The sequence below is a fragment of the Ipomoea triloba genome, chromosome 1, assembly GCF_003576645.1.
Source record: "Ipomoea triloba cultivar NCNSP0323 chromosome 1, ASM357664v1".
NCBI lineage: Eukaryota > Viridiplantae > Streptophyta > Magnoliopsida > Solanales > Convolvulaceae > Ipomoea > Ipomoea triloba.
Window position 1 is genome coordinate 4,393,247 of NC_044916.1, and position 21,395 is coordinate 4,414,641.

Consider the following 21,395-nt stretch of genomic DNA (forward strand, 5'->3'; position numbering starts at 1 on the left):
GAGAACGAGCATATATTTGCCCAATTTATAAAAATCCTAAACAATGATATATAAAATCTCTAAAGTTCCAACACCGCATGTGTACATCTACACACTAGCTATTAATTAAGCAATTATTTGCTGAAATTCAAACAATGATAACATCAGAAAACATAATCGATCCAAAATATATTTTCAATTGCACTATATAATATTTGATGTTATAATTTATATAATTATATATTGATCCAAATATTCTTAATATATTATAACAAATCAATTCCATTCATCGCACGAATGAAAATACTAGTTATATAAAAAAAAAAAAAAAAGATAAACCACACTAGGTAGACCTTGTGGAATAAACTTGACTCAGAGAGTGTTAGTAATAATTAAACATGTGACATTATAGTACATGAATCATGCTCAACTTACTCGACCACTCTTTTCAAGGCTACGATTTTATTTTGAGTTATAACTTTTAGTATAGTGAAAGCGTTTAATGGTCTCGATAAGATGATTCAATGAGGGGAGCCCCCAAAAACAAATGTCAAACAATTAAGATAATCACATGAGAGAGAAGGTAGACGACAACTGTCAAAGGAAGGATTAATTAGAAATATATATACATACATAACTTTTTAATTAAGGAATCACATGATATTCAAATTCGACACCCACAAAGCTTAGGGACCAGTCAGCCTTACCTTCTCATCTGCATCCCTAATAATGCATACATTATTATGATGCTCAATTGGACTGTCCGGCCATGGTTGAATTACACAATTTAATTTTAATTTATTATAATATAAACATTATTTTAATTCTAATTTTCTTTTTTCTTTTAAATTAAAGTAAGAAAGACCATAAAAGTCATAGCAATATCTGAATGTAGTGATGACTAATGGCATTGAAATTTAATTCCCTGTTGAATGAAACAAAAGCCTCCCAACGCCCAGAGAAAAACAACACCACCGCCGCCCACCCTCCTATTTCAACCTTATCCCCTCTCTCCGCCCTTCTCCATCTCCGGCGCCTTCTTTCCGACGACATCTACGCCGATCGCCGGAAACTGATGAGCAGTAGCCGCCGATCATCATCCGATAAGTCACACAACAATTCTTGCCCAACAAGCTAGCTAGCTCATCGTCGTTTCTTGATTGACATATACATATATATACTTACATGGTTTGTATATATATATATATATATATATATGTACAGCTAATTATAAACATGTTTCATCTATCTATCTTTGACTTCCACATGCACCTAAACTTGTGATTGATTGATATGAGTTCAATCTGCAGCCTTTTTCAACTATGTGGGTTCTGCTTCATTGATGTTTTTCTTCCAAGATTTTGGTTTTAGTAAATATTATAATATATTTGATAACTAATCATATCTTTTTTTTTTTGTTTCATTTAATTTTCACATACTTAGCTTCTATGTGAAAAGGGTCTTCTTCTTCTCCTTCTCCTTCTCCTTATACTTCTTCTTGCTTGCATGGATGGGAATGTGTTTTGTGTTGAATTCGGAGCTAGAAAATATGAAAGGATGAAAGGGTGTTGTTTATTTTGATCTTTTGCTATGAGAATTCTGTGTATGTGTGTAAATTTGTGCGAGCGTGTATATTATCTCAAGTTTTTGAAACCGTTTAATTTGTTCTTCAATTTAAACAAGTGTGCTAATAACAAAATGGATTTAGATAAAAGTGTTGTTAGGGTTTTTGCATAGTTTTGTTTGAAAAATTAGTCTTTTCCCTCTTGGAATTTTATTAATTATATATTAATGATTAACTTCTTACAAAGTTATTTCCAATTTCTTCTTAGCATGCTTGCTAGCTACCTCATCAAGTTTATGTATGCATATACATAAACATATACCATCCACTCAACTACCTTCTTCAGCTAAGATTCTCTTCTTCTTTTTTAATTGAAATGGTGAAACTATCATCACCAAAGATAATTGCTTATCCAGTCGTATATCAAGCTCAACACTACAATCGAACTTGTATAGAAAAGTCTAGCAAAAACACAACCACTAATAAAATGTTAGTAATAACTAAAACTCTTTTTTTTTTTTTTGAAAGGACTAAAACTCTTTTCTAATTCTTCATTCTTAATCATTGTCTTTTTAGATTTAATTGGTAGTTAATTATATTAATTTCCTCTCATACCTTTTCCTTGATGATTTTTTTTTTTGTTTTTTTTTGTTTTTGTTTTTTTTGTATAAATCTTCCACATAATACAACTGATTTAAGACAACCTACAAGCTTTAATGTTGTGGGATAAGAATTCTTTAAATCACATCTGCTAACATTTATGTTGGTGGATGATTCAATAAAACCTTGGGAAGTCACTTGTAAATTCACAAAATGATCTAGGTACTCTGCTGTTATAGTATACAGTGGTCAACCTAAATATTGTCAGAAATTATTCCCAAGCTTGTCAGAAACTGATAGATATTATTTATTGTGGCAGTGGACATTTTTAAAAGCAAATTAAAAACCCAATAGAATAGTAGACTACATTGTAAATCTGGCCAATTCAAGTTAGTCAGGACGTTGGCTTAGTAACCACAGCACCTTTTTGATTTACCTAATGCACCCTTAGCGTTTTTACATGTAAAATGTGTTATTTGATTATTTTATATCCATCGTTGAGCATATAATATATAAAACTACAAAACATAATAGGCATACTATCCAATTATCCGCTGAGACTGAAAATATTATTCGAACAAATATCAGCTTAATTAATTTTTAGTTGAAATGGGGCACGATATTTAATAATTAATGTGTTAGTTGTAAATTGTAACATAGGCATATATGTTACATTTGTTTCAGAATAAAAACATAGGCGACATGGAAGCCGGAGAAATGCAAGAGAAGGAGAAGACGCCATTATCATCGGAGACATGTTCCTCGGAGAGTAAAGGGATGGCGTCGATTGATTTGAACAGCAGAATGGACGGCGAGGATGATGATGACGACGAGGTAGAAGTCATGAGCGCGGCGGATGAGAGCGAGAAAACGGCCGGGGATGGAAACTCGGCGAACAATAGCAGCTCTTTCTCCGGCGGCGAAGGAAACATGAATGGTGATGATCAGAAGAAGTCGTCTAGTGTCCGGCCATATGTCCGATCAAAAATTCCCAGGCTCCGGTGGACTCCTGACCTCCATCTCTCCTTTGTTCACGCCATTGAACGACTCGGTGGACAAGAAAGTAAGTGGAAAATATATTTTTCTTCCACAAATTTCACCTCCTTACGTCAATGAATATAAAAAGTTATTTTTAAAATTTTTTTTTTTTTAAATAAAAACTTTGTCAAGTAAATTTAGAAAGTACTGTAAGATAACTTTTTTTGGTAAGTATCGAACATTCTATATTTATCTTATGAAAAATCTACCATGTGTATTGCTACGGATGCCTTTCACACAAAGCAACTATTATTTATACTTTTAAGATTGTAATAGACACTGTTATAAAAATCTCGTCTAAGAGTCGGCCGGCCGCCTAGCGTATCACCATAATCGGTATCTAGGTGGTCGACTAGTTAGGCAGCCGCCTAGGCCTCATAAGCACCGACTATGCTGCCTAATTGGTCTATTAACTATTATTTTAAAAAAAATTATTTCACTCAAAACGACATTAGAAATAACTCTAAGTTGTTCAAACTCTAAATATTTTTTAGGTTAATATTTAATATTTTAGTATTAATTATTAATGTATTAAATAGTTTAGAATTACTAGTTTTAAAAAATTTAAAAAATTTAAACAAATTAAAAAAAAATACACGGGTGACCAGGTGCCCAGCGTCGGAGGAGAGTCTAGCGATTTTTTCAACTATGGTCAACTCTTATTCCTCAGCTTTTCACCACAAAACCTGGTAAACCAATATATATATATATATATATATATATATATATATATATATATATATATATATTTGAGGTAAAAGGTACTGGTATCAGTATGTATAATGACTGACACATTAAATTTTTTCGGGAGTCCTATATCTATAATTGCTTTGATTTTCTTGAAGTTGAGCTTTATCCCCAATACATTAATGTCACCCAAACATATATATTTTTCGGGATTGATATTGTTAAGCTAATTAATTAAGTGTCGTATTTTAATTGCCAAATGCCTTGTGGTCAAGTGGCATAACTGTGGCCTTCCAAGTGAGAGGTCACAAGTGTTGTATCGTATTTTAATTGGTAGTCTAACTTTTGATGATAACTTCTGTTGTGTTAACATGAATTTGGGGTTGGCAGGAGCAACACCCAAATTGGTTCTCCAATTAATGAACGTGAGAGGGCTCAGCATTGCTCATGTAAAGAGCCATCTGCAGGTAATTTAATCATCACATCATCATAATAATAACTAATGACTTGATCCACAAGCAAACATGCATGCATGTACAACGTTGTGTTATTGCAGTACAGTAGTCATGTAAATATTAATATATAACATGGTTGTTGTTGCTGCATTGCCTAATGTCAGATGTATAGAAGCAAGAAGCTTGATGCATCCGGCCAAGGTATAGTAATCAATCAAATTTGCTATTTCTAAAATTCATTCCTAATGACTAAAGTCATATATAATCTAGATGGTATTATTGTTTGATCTTAATTTTTAAACTTACAAGATAATTATATAAAACTATATTATCTGTACAAACTCATAATTCGTTTTTATCTCAGATATTATAGCGTTCTATAATTGTGGTTCAATTCGTTTTTGTCTCTATATAGTATTAGGTCAAGCTAAGAGAGGATTTAAAGGGAGAAGTTATGGATATGGAGACATGATGAACTATAGATTTATTCCCCATCAGCATTTCAAAATGCAAAACGGCGCAATCGTGTTAACAAGAACTTTTGAAGATGGTCGTCATCAAATGGGCAATAATATTGCAAGGCATTCCATATTTCAATCCCCAACATATGACCTCAAAAGCATCATCTCAAGGTACATACCCATTTAACCCCTCTTTCCACATTTAAGTAACTAGAAAAATATGCGGTTACTATCCAATAATGTGCATTGAGTAAATTCTAACCAGTAAAGAATCACAATGAAGTAAATTAGTCAGCCTAAGTGTCAATAGACTATTTTCGCTGAGAGGGGAATTTGTAATCTTGTAGTTACCAAATCAAGAATTTGTAATCTTGTAGACTTGTAGTTATCAAATCAATAATATGGCCAACTTGTTATTATACTCATGCAAATTAAATGTTAGGATCAAGCGTTTACGGCTTACGCCAAAAGATATAGTTAGTAGCGAATGAACAACTTTATTTCCTTACTTATAGACCACCATCTCATTTTCGAGATGTTGGATACTGAACTTGACCCTTTACTAGCTTCCGCCGAACAATCTCCAGCCATCGGGTGCTAGATTTTGCCTTCACCCGCCAACAGTTACATTTATATGGATTTGAATTCTCGGTCTCATACTTAAAAGCTACATATATACATGTTTCAGATATCAACAGAGGTCATCCAATCAAGAAAGTGTTCTTGTCAAGCTTAGCGGGGCGGCGAAAATGGAAGATCATAGAGAAGGAAACGTGTTAAGAATGAGGATGCTGCAGCATCAAGAGAAGCTGCCATCATCATATGCTCCAAAAGATCAGTTGCAATATTCACCTAGTAATGGTAGCCATCATCATCAAATTGTCCCAATCAGGCCTAGCCAGTTTCTTGAAGAAAAAAGATGGCCGCCGAGGGGATCCATGGCCAACCATTTGAAAGACAAACCTGCAGCCTTCACATGTGGCCTTTGGTCCAATGCTGCAGCAACTCCCCAACCATTGCTTCACCACACAATCCCAGTTGGGACAAACTCCAGATTTAGCTCTCTTGGCCCTAATTTTGACCCCCCATTTCGGCGACTTGAGGTAATATATCCATCATCATCTATTTTTATTTATGGACTTAACTCCAACCTATTTAAGCTTGACCTTGTCCCCAATAGTTATACCACGGACTCGGGTCCATCTTACAAAGTGAACCCGTCACAATTTACATATTGAATGTTTACAATTCAAATTATGAACATTCAGTATTTCAGTATGTAAATTGTGTATTTTGGGTTCGGGTCACATTGCAAGGTGGACTTGGATCCACAGAATAATTTGTTCCGGTGTTGTTTCTATATCCACCTTCAATTTTAAGAGAGTTCTAAATTGTAAGTGGTCAACCGGCTAGATTCAAAATAGTCTGATTGTCCACTTGGTGTAAGGTATTAAAATTAAATAGAAAGAAACAAATTTATAATGTCATGAGTTAAACAAGTACAGTTAATTGGTTGGATTTAACTTTTGAGGGGACATTTTGACCCAATTAGATTATGACATATATTATATATGTGCCTTACTAATCTCATGGGTTAAACTGTTTCTGCAATAATCTTGGGTAAATGATAGTAAATTTTATCTGCAGATGATGAATAAGGAGAAGATGAGCTTCAAGGAGAATGGCAGATTGCTGGATTTGCAACTGAGATTAAGCCAGAGTGGAGATGCTAATAATAGTAATAATGGTGAGAAGTCTTATAATAAGAAGGAAGGAGATATTAACACGAAGCTTTCTTTATCCCTATAGCCATCAAACTGCATGCACACTGTATCCCCACACAGACTTTAATTCCTAATTAATTTTGTGTTCCAGTTTAGAGTTAGAAAAAATTTGTTGGCTATACTAGGAGGGTGAGTACTTGAGATCTGACCATATATGCAGTTGGCCTAGATCAGAGCAGTGGAGTGAGATCTCTAAGTACTTGCCTTAGCTTATAGGCTTGTGATAGTACTAACTAATTACAGTTTAATGTTTTGACACATTTTTATGGAAATATATGAAACATTTTACCTGTTATAACCAAGATGAAATGCTTATTTTATATTTGTAGATTCATGCATACATACATATATATGACATAAACTCACACATGGGAGGGTTGGGTTGGGTGAGAACAAGCCTCCAGATAAAAAGTGGGGACTGATTTTATCATCCATTTAGATAGATCAACGGTACAAGGTTGCCGAAAGATAAGGAGAAAAATGGTGGTGTTAGCTCTATATATAAAATTGATTTCATTTATTTTCGACTGTGATCTGTCCTTACTTTTTATGGAAGTTATTCTCATGTGAACTCGCTCCTATTCCCAGCCTCACACATATATGCATGTATCTATTAATTATGGGTATATATAGAATCAAAATATATAGTGGTCAATTTGGCATGATAAAGAAAACAAAAGAGGTTTGTTAATGACTTTTGTACATAAATTTTGCATATATGTTGGCATGATTTTCACTACCCACACATTCTTCTATTTTTAATCATGTGAATGATGAACCATAGATTTTGAAATAAATATGAAATATTACCATTCTATAATTTAAACTGTGACATGCATTATTACTTTTCATATTTATTGACTACTCATAAATTAACTGATCCAGTACATGTTAGTCAAATGTATAAAATTTACGGCAAAAGATTTGGTACAAGTAGTGGAATTAAGCAAAGATAACCATTTCCATTAAACTTCATATGAATCAAAATCATAGCTTGCATAGAAAACATGAATTTCCTTGGCTCACTACAATCTCATTCAAAGAGTTCATAAAACTACTAGGAATTACAAAATTAGGCACTCCAAAAGAAAACTTCATTTCTTCTTTGCCCTCACAAAAAAAAAAAACATCCTCAAGAAGGGAGGTCTAGCCATCTAGGAAAAGATTGGAGAGTGTTGAATTGAACCTCAAGTTTTGATACTAAACCGGAACGAGAAATTCCATCCATTGAGGAGATGAAAAGAATCATAGATTCTTGAAGGGTACACATTCATTTGTAATGTGTCTTACCAAATGTGGGAACCATAAGGAATAAGTTCCTGTGAAGGCAAACAGATCAGTGAGGTTTGATAAATGTGTTACTTGTGAATGAAAAGCTTTTAGTACCATCACCAAATGGCTCGATTATAAAGTTAGAAATAAGTAAGCAGAAGTTACCTCGGTGTAATAGGAGTTGCAACGGTGCTCACTGCAAGAACTCGCAGTTATCTCCCGTTTGGTGGCAGTGTTAGTAGCCCTTGGACTCTGATTTGAAGGAATTGAAGGCAGTGTGCGCCAGAGCCATGATTCTGATGGTGATTTGGGTAATGGTGGATAGGGGGATAGCGAAGAAGTAACATCAGAATAGCTTCGATAATCTGGTTTAAAGTTTTCTCGACTGCTTCTACTTGTATTTCCATTGAAATGCACAGCTGAGAGTTCTCTGGAACCTCGTTTATGATTCGGTTCTTGATTCAGGTTTGAACTCGTCCTTTCTGGGAGGTCTTTGAACTCTTCAGGGTTCAATCTTTGTCCCAAACCCAAAGCACTTTGGGTTCTGCTACAAGATTTAGCAGCTGATGATGATGTTTGTTCAACAATTCTGCTGGTCATAGTTGTCAGATTCTCAACAGAGTCCATAACACCCTTGGGTTTTGAAGAACATAAATCCAAACTTGTAGCTTTCACATAATTCACAGAATCTACATACACCGTTTTCTCAACCACATTACTCAGTGAATCTGATTCTCCTTCGAATGTACTCTTTATAGGACTGTCCCAAAAATGACTGTCAACTTCCCTAAATGAACTAAACATACTACCCTTGAGATTCTCAGCTTCTCTTGGTACCCCAAGAAATCCCGTTCCTTCATTAAAACGAGATGAAGTGGTGACATTCCGGTAGGGAGATATAGCACCACTTCTGGAGCCCCTGTGAGAGTTCTGTCCATCTGAAGAGCAAAATAACTGGTTGGATAAGCTTCTTTTATCCGATTTACACAGCTCCCCCGATAGGGCTCCAGAACGAAATCTTTGCTTGTATATGGCATCATAACTTTGCTGCACAGATAGAGGGAATTTAAGTAAAAAAAAATGATAATGATTAACATAAGCATAGTACATGTGAAGGAAGTTTAAGCTGCTAATATACCTTCTCAATAGGTCCACTATAAGCTTTTCTGGCTTTGTTAAGAGGTCCACTAGGAGCATTTCTCGTCAGTCTTTTCACATCGTTTATTGAGGATGTGGGAGCCTGACTTTTGCTCTTCATTCCCGGGAATGGATTCAGCATGCCCAAGGAACTCTTCACAGAAAGCCGAGGGAAAAGCTTCCAAAACTTTCGTGACCGTTTGTGTTGATCAGTAGTCATATTGTCATTCGTTTCGTCTTCGTTTTCAGTGACTACATCCCCTTCATAGTCACTATAATATGACATAACGTAAGGCTCATACTTCTTGGCTAAAGGCTTTCGTTCCACTCCAACTACTGCCTCCTTCACCAGCCTCGGTTGTTCAGTAACCAAAAGATCGTTCTTTGGAACAAACTGAGGTGGCTCCAAAACCGCAGCTTTGGCAGCAGGTAAGAACCGACTCATCATGAAATCCCTAGAGTGCGAGTCAGCTGAAATGGCACCAAATGGCTTTACATCATCCCGCCCTTCCTCGACGTCTAGGCCTTGACAACCACTCAAGTCACCAATGCTGCAGTTCAATGACAAAGACTCATCGAGTACATCAGGATTAGCACACTCCCTTCCTTCCACATCAAATTCCCCTTTCGCGAGCATACTCTCTACCAAGCTATCCATTATCGCAGCATGGTTTTTCAGTGCAAGGGGTTCGGTTTGGAACCTGAAACTATCCTCGTGACAAGGCCTCTCACAGGAATAAAATCGCCTAGAATCTGGCTTCCATCCCGGAGGGAGCCTTGGCATAGTCGAAGCATCCTCACACGGGTAGACTTTGCCCCCATTTTCACCTCTCCGCTTTCCAGGAGCTTGTTCCCAACAAAACGGAACTGCAACTGGTTTCGTAACCTCACTCAACTCACAATCAGATTTCGGGACACACAGAGGTTGTTCTTGTTGTTGTCTATTAGGCTGTGGATTCTCAACATTCTTCCTATTTACACCCTCCGAGTAACGAACATTCGAATTGATTCTCCTCACTGATATAAGTGGCACACTAAGATTAAGCTTTGTTTTCTCCATTACAACACACACACACCTACCACTCTTTCTATGGCAATGCCCTCCCCTAAGATTCAACCCTGGCAACTGAAAATTGCACACTTTTTGCCTTGTTGGATCATGGACCACTTACTGCAAACAAGAACCACAAATATGCTAAAATCAAGAACCAAACTAACTAATTCAAATCAGCAATAATGAACCCAAACTCAGATACAGGGGAAACTGGAAAGGGAGTTCAATATATTTCACTAGACAAGGGCAAAATAGCTAATGCAAAAGCTTTACTTAACACACAAATACACAATCATATGCAATAATGGGCCATCTCCTCAACAAACAAAATTATCAGAAAACATCATTCCTAATCTTAACTAATCACATACCAACACCAATGGTTTCAATTCAACAAGAAAATGAGTGAAAAAAAATAAACTTTCTTGAATGCACAAGAAAATGTGGGGTACCCATGAATAAAACCACAACTGCAAAACCAAGAAAATCAAGAAGAAGGGCACTTACATGCATCCCGGAGAGGAATAATCAAGAAAAAATGTGAACTTTGAGCTCAGGAAATTCAAATGAAACCCCAAGAAAAAGAAGAAAAAAAAAACATATATAATTTTGTAGTATCATTCTTGTCATACCTGAGAGAGAGGAGAGTGAGAGTGTGGGACTGCGGGTGCGCGAGTCTTGGCTTGATTGAATCCGAGATACAAGGGGAAAAGTTGGAAAATTGGAGAGAGAGAGAGCGCGGAAAAGTGTTGGTCAGATGTGCTTTGCCTTTGATTGTGACGTTTTAGACTGAAAACTTCAAGTGTAGAAGACGGGGCTGAAGGGCTACGGCTTTGCAGAAATGCGTTGAAAATGGAATCAATTAGCTTACGAGATTAACGGTAATCAAATGATTACGCGCCAATATATGGAGTTTTCAGATGGAAAAAAGGGACGACTAGTCCACTAAAGAATAGAGATCAGTGGAAAATGTTAGATTATGAAGAAGACATCTTAAAAAGTATTTTATTGTTAAAAGTTAAAACGATCATTGTTTCAATATTCTTTCTTCCCAAAAGAAGGTACAGGCCTTGACCCGACATAATATCCGAAAAGACTAAACAATATTCTTTCTTCCCAAAAGAAGGTACAGGCCTTGACCCGACAGAATATCTGAAAAGACTAAACGCAGACTACAGACCCCGGCCTAACAAAGGACTAAACAAAGACTTACTGACATTGTTCCCACACTGTCACTAGTGAGACTCGATCTCTGATATTTCTTTTCAAACTTCACACATGTGACGAATTGAGTTGCCATGTTTGCGTTGTTGCAATATTATAGGCATAGAGATGGGAGGCTTGTTGATCCACTCAAGCCCCTTTGCATGCATAATACATCTGTCTGCCGAATTATAGATCATCTATTTTTTTAAAAAAAATATTTTTGTCAAATTTAATCAACCATGTGTTATTAGGATTAGTACACTATTTTCTTTTTTCTAAAGATAAGAAGTTGTTGGGTTTTACTGTCAACTGTTATTTCTCTGTTTATTTGCCAGCCAACCACTTTAGTGGTACAACAAAACTTTTCCTATGAAAGATTACACTTATTTAAAAGGTTTCCTATGGGAAAATATGCAGCTATAACTTGTATTGAGTGGTTGAAACTCTCATGTAGAGAAAAGATAAAAAAAAAAAAAAAAAATTGACATGAATTCGTGGAGCTTGACTCTTACTCGAGTGAAGACTTGACTTAGAACTCTTTAATATGATGCATATATACAAGATTTCATTTGGCTCACTTAGCAATATGTCTCAAGTTATACGATTAAAGTTAAATTCTTTGGCAGGCCGAACGTTTTGCTACAATGAAAGGATTGATGGGGAGCTGAGGCGTAATGGGGTTAAATTTCTTGGGAAAGGATTACTATGAGAGTAAGTAGGAATTTAAATTTTATTGCTTAGTGGATAAGAATAGAATTACTAGAAATTTATATTGTAATGTTTGCTTTATCAAACATTTCATTAATTATACAAATACTTTTGCTTTTCAAAATAAGAACAACACTATATAAAACAAATATGGCCTTCCATATAGAAGCAAAAAGTCAAAATGAGGGTCCCAATTAGGCCCTCCAAATGGCCCAAAGGAGCTTAATCACGCCCCTCTTTAATGTACACAGACAATATGAATAAAACACTGAGTCAAACCCTCTAATTAGATATAGATGTTGATCAAATAGGCAGTTAAAAAGAGGCATCTGGTCAAGCCCTCCTAAAAGAAGGCAACCAAAGAAAAACAAATCAATAAAGTCAAAGGCATTGTTCATCTCACATTATACTTACTAATTACTATTAAAAAATTGATTGTCATCTTAAGATGCTACAACACTACCTAATCGATTAAGGATTATCAAACATTGCTAAAGTAGATGGATTGTTTGAAAAGTAACTTTTTGATTGTCATATTAGAATGTTACGACACATTTACGTTATAATTGTCTGAAAAGTAACTTTTTGTATCTCTAATAATTAGATGTCATCAAAAAATATATATAAATACAGATTACCTAATTCCTTGACTGCATGTCTGCCCGCTTTTTTAATTTTTTCCTCTCATCCCTATAAAACACTTAGCATCCTTTCATCCACAATATATTTGGACAAATACCAAGCACACCATGGGATTTGGATTGATATCGTCAAAAAGATTCTTATATAACTTTTTATCTTTGTAATTTCTGTGTAAAAAAAAAAAAAAGTATCATGTGCTTTTTCTAGCACTTATTGAGACATACACCTTTGGAATGTATGTTTGCATCATGCCCAATCTTAAACTTTTGCATTGGAGCTAGCCTATCGAGTATTCTAGCATTAAGCTAAGGAGTATTTCGTTCACGGGTTTAATTTTAATTTGTCAACACGGTCTCAATTAAGTCTGTTGCACAAGATCTTTCTATAGTAATTTGAGGAATATTACACAGAAACGAAGTTAACCTAGTGCGCACTTTTAATAGTAGTTGTGATGTCCCACCTCATCCAAAAGAGAGGAAAAAGATTTAAAAAAAAAAAAAAAAGTGTTTGGGCATCTCACCTAACATTAGGTGTGTTAGCGTACAAAACTTTCGATAAACTACTCGTATTTGTGTTCGATAATCGTTCATTTATGTTCATTTATTAAGGTAAATGAACATAAATGAACAAATTTTAGAGTTCGGTTCATAAACGAACAGAGTCTGAACAGTTGTAGGCTCGTTTGGTGGTCGTTTAATCATGTTCACCAACAAGCTCGTTTAGTGTCCGTTTAATCATGTTTACGAACCTGCATCTCAAGCAGTTAAGCATATATATATAGTTGTTGTATTGTTTTTTGAATATAGAGTTGTTGTGTTGTTTGTTTGTTATATTGTTCATGAACATAGATTTCTAGTTCACAAACAATTTGTGAACATGAACATGTGCATGTGTTTGGTTAGTTATTAAGCGTTCATGAATGTGAACGAACATGTTCGAAATCATTAATGGACGTGTTCATTAACGAACATGTTCGTGAACGTGTTCCTTAACGTTAACAAACACGTTGGTGAACATGTTCGCGAACGTTAATAAACAATAATAAACGCTTAACAAATGAATGCAAACATAATTTTAAAAAATCTTAATAAACGAACACAAATATGAACACTTCAAAAATCTTAACAAACAAACACAAACAACCTCTATTCGTTTATGTTAGATTCGTTGACCATCTTACCTCACATATATGCAAGGACATAAATAAAAATGATAAAAGTCATAAAAACCATAATGACGGTGTAAAATAGTGCATTGTTGGTTGGTCTGCCAGTACTTTTGGCCCATTATTGACTATGACCTCAATTTAATGATCATGGGATTTGACACCACTATTGATCCACATGCATGATAACTGATGATTGTGTTTAATAATAATAATAATAATAATAATAATAATAATAATAAATATTCAAAGATTAAAAAATGGTATATCTATCTAAGATTCTGTTTGATTTTTTTTTTATTGTTGTTTGTATTACTATTATTAATTAAATAATAAAATACAGGACTATGTTTATATTATTCAGTTAACCAGTCTTAAATAATGTGAGAGCACCAGCGTAAGTGGATTCACCAACACGGTGAGGGTAGCTTTGAGTCTAATTGTGCACGCAAATTATACCGTATACCATGGTCCGTTCAAAACGGTGTCGTTTCTTTTAATGAAAAGAAACGGCACTCGTTCGCTCCATTATGTGTAAAGTAACTTTATTTGTGTAACATATTTAGTTTCATTTTATATACAGTGTTGTTTCATTTAAACACAACTACAGTTTCATTTCGATATAACTTCAGTTTCATTCGACATTATACACTCAAATATGTGAAACTGTTATTTAATTTCATTTTATATACACTGTAGTTTCATTAATTACAACATAACTACAGTATCATTTCGATATAACTACAGTTCATTGGACAATATACACTCAAATATGTGAAACTGTTATTCAGTTTCATTTTATATACACAGCAGTTTCAATTCAACACAACTACAGTTTCATTTCGATATATATAACTATAGTTTCATTCAACATTATATATTAAAATATGTAAACCTGTTATTTAGTTTCATTTTATATACACTATAGTTTAATTACAACACAACTGTAGTATCATTTCGATATAACTACAGTTTCATTGGACAATAGACACTCAAATTTGTGAAACTGTTATTCAGTTTAATTTTATATATATACACTGCAGTTTCATTTCAACTCAACTACAGTTTTATTTGATAATATAAAAACAAATGTGAGACAGTATCATTTGAGATACACTGTAGTTTGATTTACAAGGTTCCGTTAAGATGTGACGGTAGCCGGATAAAGAAACGGCGTCGTTTTTGTACCATGGTCCACGATATAACGACTGAATTGTGCAGTTGTGGGCCATATACCATGGGCTTCTATTATGCTAGGACAAGAAATTTAGTTCGGTTGAGTGATTCTATATATTGTACGGTAATTTAAAAATTGTAAGCTTTGACAATAATAGTAGTCTCATCTGCATCTTATTGGATCGGAGCTATTAATTAAGATACTGATCCAGGACTCTAACTGATCAATCAAATACATATCTAAGAAAGCTAATATATGTGTAGATTGGATAGCTTCACATAAAGACTAACAACTTGTTCTCCAAATTCATCTATTAGATATTTAGAAGGACATCATAAATTTTCTCTTGACCGATATAGTATTGGTGTTACACTGTTACTAGACCTAGATTTTTTAATTTTGTTCTAATTGATTATTATTATTATTATTATTATTATTGCAGGCATAAATTGGAGTTTTTAGGATTCAGCTTTATAATTGGACTTGGATCTTGTGTGGATCTCACTTTGCGATCTCCAACATCCCTCCTGTATCTATCTTTAAAAAACAACCACTCTTCATCACGTTATGGAGTATATATATTCATTATTGTCGCCCATTAGTATTTTATCTTTTCAAAATTTTAAATTCATATATTTTACATAGCCTTATCAAAAGAGTATGGAATGGATCATCCAATAGTGTCGTGGATCACCTGTCAAAGCTCAGCTCGGCCAGTGAAATCAGAGGGATGGGCTAATCTAATATGTAGTGATAGGAGTAGATATGTAGATACTATATAGTACAGTATATATGAATATGAGAAGATAAGTAAATATAGGTAGTGAAAAGGTAGGTGGTGGCAGAGATATATAGATAGGTGATTAGATAGATGATATGAGTAGATAGATAAGTGAAGTGAAAATTTGTAGGTAATAATAATAAAGATTATAAATAAAGTTATAAGTACTTTTGTATTTGAAAAAATTTTAAAAACAAAAAAAAAATTGTTTTCCAAACCCTTTGTTAAATTAAAAAAAAAAAAAAAAAACACAGTTTTACGTACAGATGGAAAAATAGAAATTGTGCTAACAAATTCATTATCTATTTTCAGTTTTCAGTTTTATATTTCTTAAGAAAAATGGAAAATCGAACACACCCTAAATGTATAGTTTCAGTTTTATCTATTTATCTTTTTAAGATGATGTTTGATCAGTGACTTTTGTACCATATTATTAGATTCGATACTCATTATCATGTTTATTTGCATACTTTTTTTCCTACCATTGGATTCAAATTCTTTAATAACAATAAAATCTATTACATTTTCTCTCCCTACTTTTGAACAATGGAATAAAAAATGATGGAAAATAATAATAATAATAATAATAATAAAGTCATTATCCTTTTTTGAAAACAATAATAAAGTCATTATCTATACATTTAATATGAAACTTTGATAAATATACACATATATGTATGAGTACTTGTATGTATTATATAATGTTTATCATGGTTGCTGTAGGCGCTAGGCACTAGTCGGGTACTAGAGAAGCACCTAGCCTCTAGGCGGCTACCTAAAGAAAAAAATAGTGCACGTGCGTGGATGTACGACATGTGTGTGTGTGTGTGTGTGTGTATATATATATTATTGCAAGCTAAGGCCGACTCGGCCTAGTTAACTCAGTCGAATTCGGCCGAGTCGGACGCCTAGGGGGTAATTTACTTCAACCTAGGGGCGCCTAGCGCCTAGGCCAAATTTCGCAACAATGATATTTATTTATTTTAATTAATTAATTTTTTATTTTTATTTCAATTTCTATTTACAACTAAATAAATAAACTTTTTTAGGTAAATCTGTTACAATTACCAAGTATTTGATTCCAATGTTTGAACACTCATCTAAAGCATAGCTACAGTGGAACACTCAATAGGATCGGCTACAACAGAACATTCATCTGGATCGCAACTACAATGGAACACTCATAAGTAGGGCAACTAGAACGAAGACTCATCCGGAGCCTAGCTACAACTGAACACTCACCCGGAGCGTAGGTACAATGGAACACTTATCCAAAGCTAGCGCAGCTACAACAGAACACTCATCCGGAGCGTGGCTACATGAAGACACTCATCCGAGGCCTTAATAAATGAAGCCGGATACATAAACGTGCCTTCAACGTATCCATTGAGACTTTGACCGCGAAGAAAGAGAACAAGTTGAGTCTTCTAGAATAGATAGTTTGAGAGAGTATGTTTGATGGAGATAAAGTGATAAGCTGTTTGTAGGGTATTTATCGGGGCTATGGTTGGATAGACAATATCAAAGATGGTGCGAAAAGAAGAGGTGGTGTCATCGGCCGCCGGCGGTGAATTTTTTCTTTGTAGGGTTTGTAGTCATGGATTGTTTGTCCATGCTCATCTCGTCTTTGTCGATGACGTTTTGTATGTTGTAGTGGAACATGCCATGTCTTGTATGTTGTAGTACGTGGAACATGCTATGTCCCAAGCCCTATGGCAGACTATTGAAGTCGCTATTGGGTTTTCTTCTTGGGTACGATATCTGAGTCTTCATAGTCGGCTATAGTCTTTGCGCCACTACGAGTGAGTATCTTGGCAAAACTAGTGTTTTAATTGGACTTCTTGCAGAAGCCGGCCAAACAATTAGTTTGGATGAATAAAATCTTTATCTATTCAAAGGTCTTCGCTCTGATGAGATGAGAGCAATAGTTTTAGGAATAATATTATTATTGATCCATCCAAGATGAAGAGATATATTTAATAGGATACAAAGAGTCTTAGTCAAGATAAGAATGGTAAATGGTAATATTCTTAATAATATAGAGGAAGGGAGAATGAGTTATAGTGTGTTTAGAATACTGAGTCATAAAATATTTATGTATTTTTTTTTTGAAAACATATTTATGTATTAGTTGATAACAACTTTATATGGAGCTGATAAAATTTGAGATGTTTTAATTATTAGGAGGTTTGTCTTCATTAAAAATAATTGCAGGTAAGATATATATGTTAGGGTCAGTTTGGTTCGCACATGGGAATCGAAATCGGAATGGGTATCAAATACTTGGTAATAGTAATGGGCTTTGGTGAAAGTATTTAGCATGTTTGGTAGTTGGGTGGGATGAGAATGATTATTAATAGTTAGGAAAGGAAGGAGGAAGGGAAATGAAATCTTTATTTAATAAGAATATGGATTTCATTAATGGGGTATTCCAAACCCATAGTAGCATTCACAAAACTTATCAACCAAAGACTAACAATCACTTTTATACCTATTCCCTATGTCTAAACCCACCAACCAAACACCCCCTTAGTTTCTTTACTACGCCATGCCATATTGCCATGTACTTCAAGCAGCCTTGCAAATGATTGCAAGAAGAAATTTTCTTGTAGCTTAGGAAAGAAGAGCATTATAACATTGATGCATGATCACCTCTACCTTGAAATTGTAGCTAAATAAAATGACTAGCTACTACAATTATTGTAGGATACAGGCAATTCATGGCAAAAATTAAAGTTATTGAATAATAAATAATGAACAATCTTTTCCCTCTAGCTTGCCAAACAAAATTATAAACAATGAACAATCTCGCTTGCCAGATATGATTTGAATAATACTCCAAAATGCACAAGTATCTTGGCTTATTTATGTGGATCAAACAACTTGAGGGCAATTGAGAGTCCATAATAATTACATGACCATCGATACGCAGCAAACTAGTTCATTCTTCTTCCATTTTCGGTGTTGCTTTTGACTATTTAGGCTTGGCAAGTTTTCTCTTCCGTCCAGGCACTCCAATATGGTCTCCATGTCTCTGCAAAACAAGAATATAGGAATTGAATGGTTAAACAATATGAAATTCAAGTTTATAATATAAGTTATATCATAAATAATTCATAAGCTATATATGCACTATTGAGGATTTGGTTACGGAAAATAATGATTAATATTACTAGAAGATAACATGTTCAAGTTAGATTATAGATATTTACTATTATCTTCACATATTGAAATTTGATACTTCTTTACATTTTAAGTAAATCACTAGCCACTTATCAAAAAGTTTGAATATGATCATCATACCTTGAAGCAAAGCCCTTCAAATGGATCGCAAATTGGAAATTCTCTAGGGCAACAATAATTTGATCTTCCACAACAAATACCGTCTTTATATTCACAACAACTATGAATTAAGCAAACTCCAAAAACTTCATAAGCGCAACAACATGTATTGTCTGGTGGACAGAAAAAACCATCCCCACAGTAAGTTGGTGTTGGTTGTGGAGGGTGTGGAGGAACTGGAGGCTTTGGTGGAATTGGAGGCTCTGGTGGAATTGGAGGAAGTGGTGGGATTGGAGTTGGAGGTGGAGGTGATGGGGGTGGAGGTGAGGGGGGCGGAGGGCTTGGTGGTGGAGGTGATGGAGGCGGAGGGCTTGGAGGTGGAGGCGATGGGGGCGGAGGGCTTGGTGGTGGAGGCGATGGGGGTGGTAGTGATGGAGGAGGTGGGCTTAGTAGTGGTAGCGATGGGGGTGGTAGTGACGGAGGAGGTGGGCTTGGTGGTGGTAGCGATGGGGGTGGTAGTGACGGAGGAGGTGGGCTTGGTGGTGGTAGCGATGGGGGTGGTAGTGACGGAGGAGGTGGGCTTGGTGGTGGTAGCGATGGGGGTGGTAGTGACGGAGGAGGTGGGCTTGGTGGTGGTAGCGATGGGGGTGGTAGTGACGGAGGAGGTGGGCTTGGTGGTGGTAGCGATGGGGGTGGTAGTGACGGAGGAGGTGGGCTTGGTGGTGGAGGTGATGGGTGTGGTGGTGACGGAGGAGGTGGACTTGGCAGTGGCGGTGGTGGTGACGGAGGGGGTGGGCTAGGTGGTGGTGACGGATGAGGTGGACTTGGGTGTGGTGGTGGATGTGGTGGTGACGGAGTAGGTGGGCTTGGGTGTGGTGGTAATGGTGTAGGTGGGCTTGGTGGTGGGGGTGAGCTTGGAGGCGGTGGGTGTGGCAAACTAGGAGGTGGTGGACTAGGCACTGGTGGGGGAGGTGAAGTATAAGGTGGTGGACACGAAGGAGGTGGAGGTGTTAAAATTGGAATCGGCGATGGAGGCCTTGGGGATGGCGGAGTTGGAGGAATCGGGGGAGGCGATTGAGGTGGAGCAATAGGAGATGGAGGAGGCGGGGTAAAAGGCTTAGGAGATGGCTGGGGAGACGGAGCTATGCCCGATAGTGAATGGGACTTAGACGTCTCAACACTTATAGACGAATTTGAAAGTAACGGGACCAAACCTCCCGAAGTCGGTTTAGGCAACCGTGGCAATGAAAAATCTTTAGTGGGATATGATGCCATTGCATTAATTGCACAAGCACCATATCTCAAATGAGTATTCCTCCTTACGTATGCATACCCTTCCAACCCCCAAGATGTTCCCCAAGAATTCTTTACAATCCAATAGTCCTGACCACCTGCTGAACCATAACCAACTATCAAAACCGCATGATTTATATCATCCGCATCATCCGAACAATCTCCATAGTAGATACCCTGTTTCCAGAATTCAAAAGGATTATTAGTCTTTTAACTGTTGAGCATAAATAATATATAACTATTAGTTTAGGCTTTTAGTTGAAATGGAGCACATGTTTCAATTTTAACTATTCTCCAAAGCTATGAAATCCCAAAATGCAAAACAACTTACACCACTATACAGCTGAAAATCAAGTGCAGAGGCATCAATTGCCACACTAACAGGCTGCTTTGCCACAGCACAAAGCAGTGCACTTTCATCTTGTGCAACATCCTTGTACTCATTAATTGTCACATTCTTGACTCCCCCCTGTTCATCACACAAAATGGTGACAAAACTTTCATCAGTAAACAAAAAATACAAAAATTCAGATTAGTTCAAGATTGTGAAACTAAAATCCATGCCTGTTTGACAGAACAATTCCCATCCTTGCCACTGTATGGGTAATCCTCTTCTACACTAATCCCACCATTGTGCAGAACCCATTCATATGCATACCCCATATACCCTCCTTCACACCCATCATTCCATGAATCACAATGGATGAGCTGCTGCTCCGAGAGGCTAACAAGCTCCCCGGTAGCTATGGCGTTTATCCCTTCCATCGCCCCCGTTGCAGAGAATGCCCAACAACTCCCTTCAAACACAAACAAACAAACAAACAAACACATAATTCAGCAGTTTTTCACATCAAAATTCACACACAATCAGAGCCACCCCAACCAAATTAATCAGACTATTAGTTTGGTAATCACAAGATTACAAATTTCACTGGGATCAGCCTATTGGCCCGTCTCAATCTAAACCTGTCAGCTATGAACAAACTAAGCTAGTCTGTTAAATGCAGGTTTACTCAATACACACTATCGTTAGTCATCAAAGTTAAGTTCACAGACAATGAGAAAAGAGGAAACATTTACATACCACATTCTCCTTGGTCCTTAACATGN

The 21,395-nt window shown here is 35.9% G+C and overlaps 3 protein-coding genes and 1 long non-coding RNA gene across 5 annotated transcripts; 1 reads left to right on the plus strand and 3 right to left on the minus strand.

Moving 5' to 3' along the window:
* The first annotated feature begins 923 nt into the window (after positions 1-923).
* LOC116021237 lies at positions 924-6,840 on the plus strand. The gene is made up of 7 exons (XM_031261854.1): positions 924-1,167; positions 2,828-3,206; positions 4,259-4,335; positions 4,488-4,524; positions 4,739-4,955; positions 5,473-5,887; positions 6,432-6,840. The coding sequence occupies exons 1-7, from the start codon at positions 1,165-1,167 to the stop codon at positions 6,591-6,593; spliced, it is 1,290 nt and encodes a 429-aa protein (XP_031117714.1). The 5' UTR covers positions 924-1,164; the 3' UTR covers positions 6,594-6,840.
* A 670-nt stretch (positions 6,841-7,510) lies between these two features.
* Positions 7,511-10,793, minus strand: LOC116018819. 2 transcript variants are annotated; one of them, XM_031258835.1, is made up of 4 exons: positions 10,664-10,793; positions 8,979-10,148; positions 8,006-8,887; positions 7,511-7,887 (listed from the first exon to the last, which is right to left on the minus strand). In XM_031258835.1, exons 2-4 carry the CDS (start codon positions 10,035-10,037, stop codon positions 7,855-7,857), a joined length of 1,974 nt encoding a protein of 657 aa, XP_031114695.1. In that variant the 5' UTR covers positions 10,038-10,148; positions 10,664-10,793; the 3' UTR covers positions 7,511-7,854. The 2 variants fall into 2 exon arrangements, with proteins under 2 accessions (XP_031114695.1, XP_031114687.1); XM_031258827.1 differs by lacking the exon at positions 10,664-10,793 and adding an exon at positions 10,539-10,626.
* Positions 10,794-18,427: 7,634 nt separating this feature from the next.
* Positions 18,428-19,104, minus strand: LOC116024701. Its single transcript, XR_004099519.1, has 2 exons — positions 19,014-19,104; positions 18,428-18,744 (listed from the first exon to the last, which is right to left on the minus strand). It is a non-coding gene; the product is annotated as an uncharacterized LOC116024701 (long non-coding RNA).
* LOC115997580 (basic proline-rich protein-like) lies at positions 19,105-21,388 on the minus strand. The gene is made up of 5 exons (XM_031237173.1): positions 21,370-21,388; positions 20,850-21,082; positions 20,617-20,754; positions 19,230-20,462; positions 19,105-19,113 (listed from the first exon to the last, which is right to left on the minus strand). The coding sequence occupies exons 2-5, from the start codon at positions 21,048-21,050 to the stop codon at positions 19,105-19,107; spliced, it is 1,581 nt and encodes a 526-aa protein (XP_031093033.1). The 5' UTR covers positions 21,051-21,082; positions 21,370-21,388.
* Positions 21,389-21,395: the final 7 nt, after the last annotated feature.